This window comes from Aplysia californica, unplaced genomic scaffold (genome assembly GCF_000002075.1).
Source record: "Aplysia californica isolate F4 #8 unplaced genomic scaffold, AplCal3.0 scaffold00426, whole genome shotgun sequence".
Taxonomy (NCBI): Eukaryota; Metazoa; Mollusca; class Gastropoda; order Aplysiida; family Aplysiidae; genus Aplysia; species Aplysia californica.
In genome coordinates, this window is record NW_004797696.1 from 510260 (window position 1) to 511700 (window position 1441).

The window sequence follows — 1441 nt, forward strand, 5'->3', positions numbered from 1 at the left end:
AAAGAAGAAGAAGAAGAAGAAGAAGAAGAAGAAGAAGAAGAAGAAGAAGAAGAAGAAGAAGAAGAAGAAGAAGAAGAAGAAGAAGGAGAAGGAGGAGGAGGAGGAGGAAGGGGGGGGGGAGAAGAAGAAATTCCATTTTCCGTCTCTCGAAGACAATTGTAACTGTCAGCTGGAGCGTACGCTGTTTTTATAAAGCTATATTATGATGAAGGAAATGGTATTCACTTTAACATCAGCCAATCTTAAACATTGGTGGTCATATTATTTTTAGCTTGAGAAATGTTAATATTTGACCTCTGACCTTCCAAGATTTGGTTTTCGCTGAGCAGGTGCGTTCCATTGTCCGAGCTGAGAGCTAGGTATGCCATGCCCGTGGTTGTGGCCATCACGTTTGGGATGGAGAACCAGATGAAGCCAGCCAAAATGAAGCCCCACACACCCTGGAATAACAAAAAATAATGTACAGTCAGCAACATACATTAGAATACACTTTTGTATAATTGAGACATAGCAAAAACTAATTATGATGCCAAATTTTACAGAAGACTGACTTTTGTTAATCTGTATTGTTGAACCGTAATTTTGGTAAATGAATTATAATTGAAAGTGTAGGCAGTTATACCGTTTCGTTTAATAACTTATGATAGAAATGTTTTCAGTTTTAAGTGATTTATTTATAGACTTTAGGACGGAATGGGTTTGCAGAGTTCTTTTTAAAAATAAAATGTAAGTGTTTTTTGCCTTCGTCGACACAGTTTGGATTAATTGGTCGCTTTTACGGACAAGCCGGCTAACACAGATTTCGGGGGTTTACAGAAATCTTGACCTACAGCAAAAGTGTACATTGCCCTTCTTATAGAAGTTTGGTTTCATTGGTGTGTATATTTGTTTGGTATATAGAAAACTCCCCTGGTCTTTTAAAGAAACTGAACACGGGCAAAATCAATACCTTCAATTTTCTCAAAACAACATTTTTCGGGATAGCTCCCTTGTGCTTCAAAGCGACCAATTAGGAGGCAGGCTTCCGATCCAGCCTGTCAAGGTCAACCCAGGCTAAGAGGGATATAAACTTTCAACAGGAAAAAAAACGAGACATTTGATAGAAATGTTTCTCCAATCGGGAATCGAATTCGAGTCTCCTTCATGCGACAACGAAGCATCTAATCGTTACACCACAAACACTGGTGGAGAATTCTGTAAGTCGCCGAATAATGGACAACGGATATGGTTCAAAGTGTGCATTAATTCAACTTAAGAACTAAGGCGCAAAATGCTCTCAGTTACACTGTGTTAGTGTCACTAACGAGCAGCGCCACCTCGGAGCAGTTTCCCACCCCAACTCAACCAACATCTAAGACAAGATGAGATGAGATGAGATGAGATGAGATAAGATAAGATAAGATAAGATAAGATAAGATAAGATAAGATAAGATAAGATAAG

General features: G+C 38.7%; 1 protein-coding gene across 1 annotated transcript in view; it reads right to left on the reverse strand.

The window, feature by feature from the left end:
- Nucleotides 1-1441, reverse strand: part of LOC101857968 (urea-proton symporter DUR3) — a gene marked incomplete in the record, with an annotated part of 88436 nt that overhangs the window by 17090 nt on the left and 69905 nt on the right. The window contains 1 exon segment of the mRNA XM_035971388.1: nucleotides 295-440. Coding sequence (XP_035827281.1) covers nucleotides 295-440 — 146 coding nt within the window.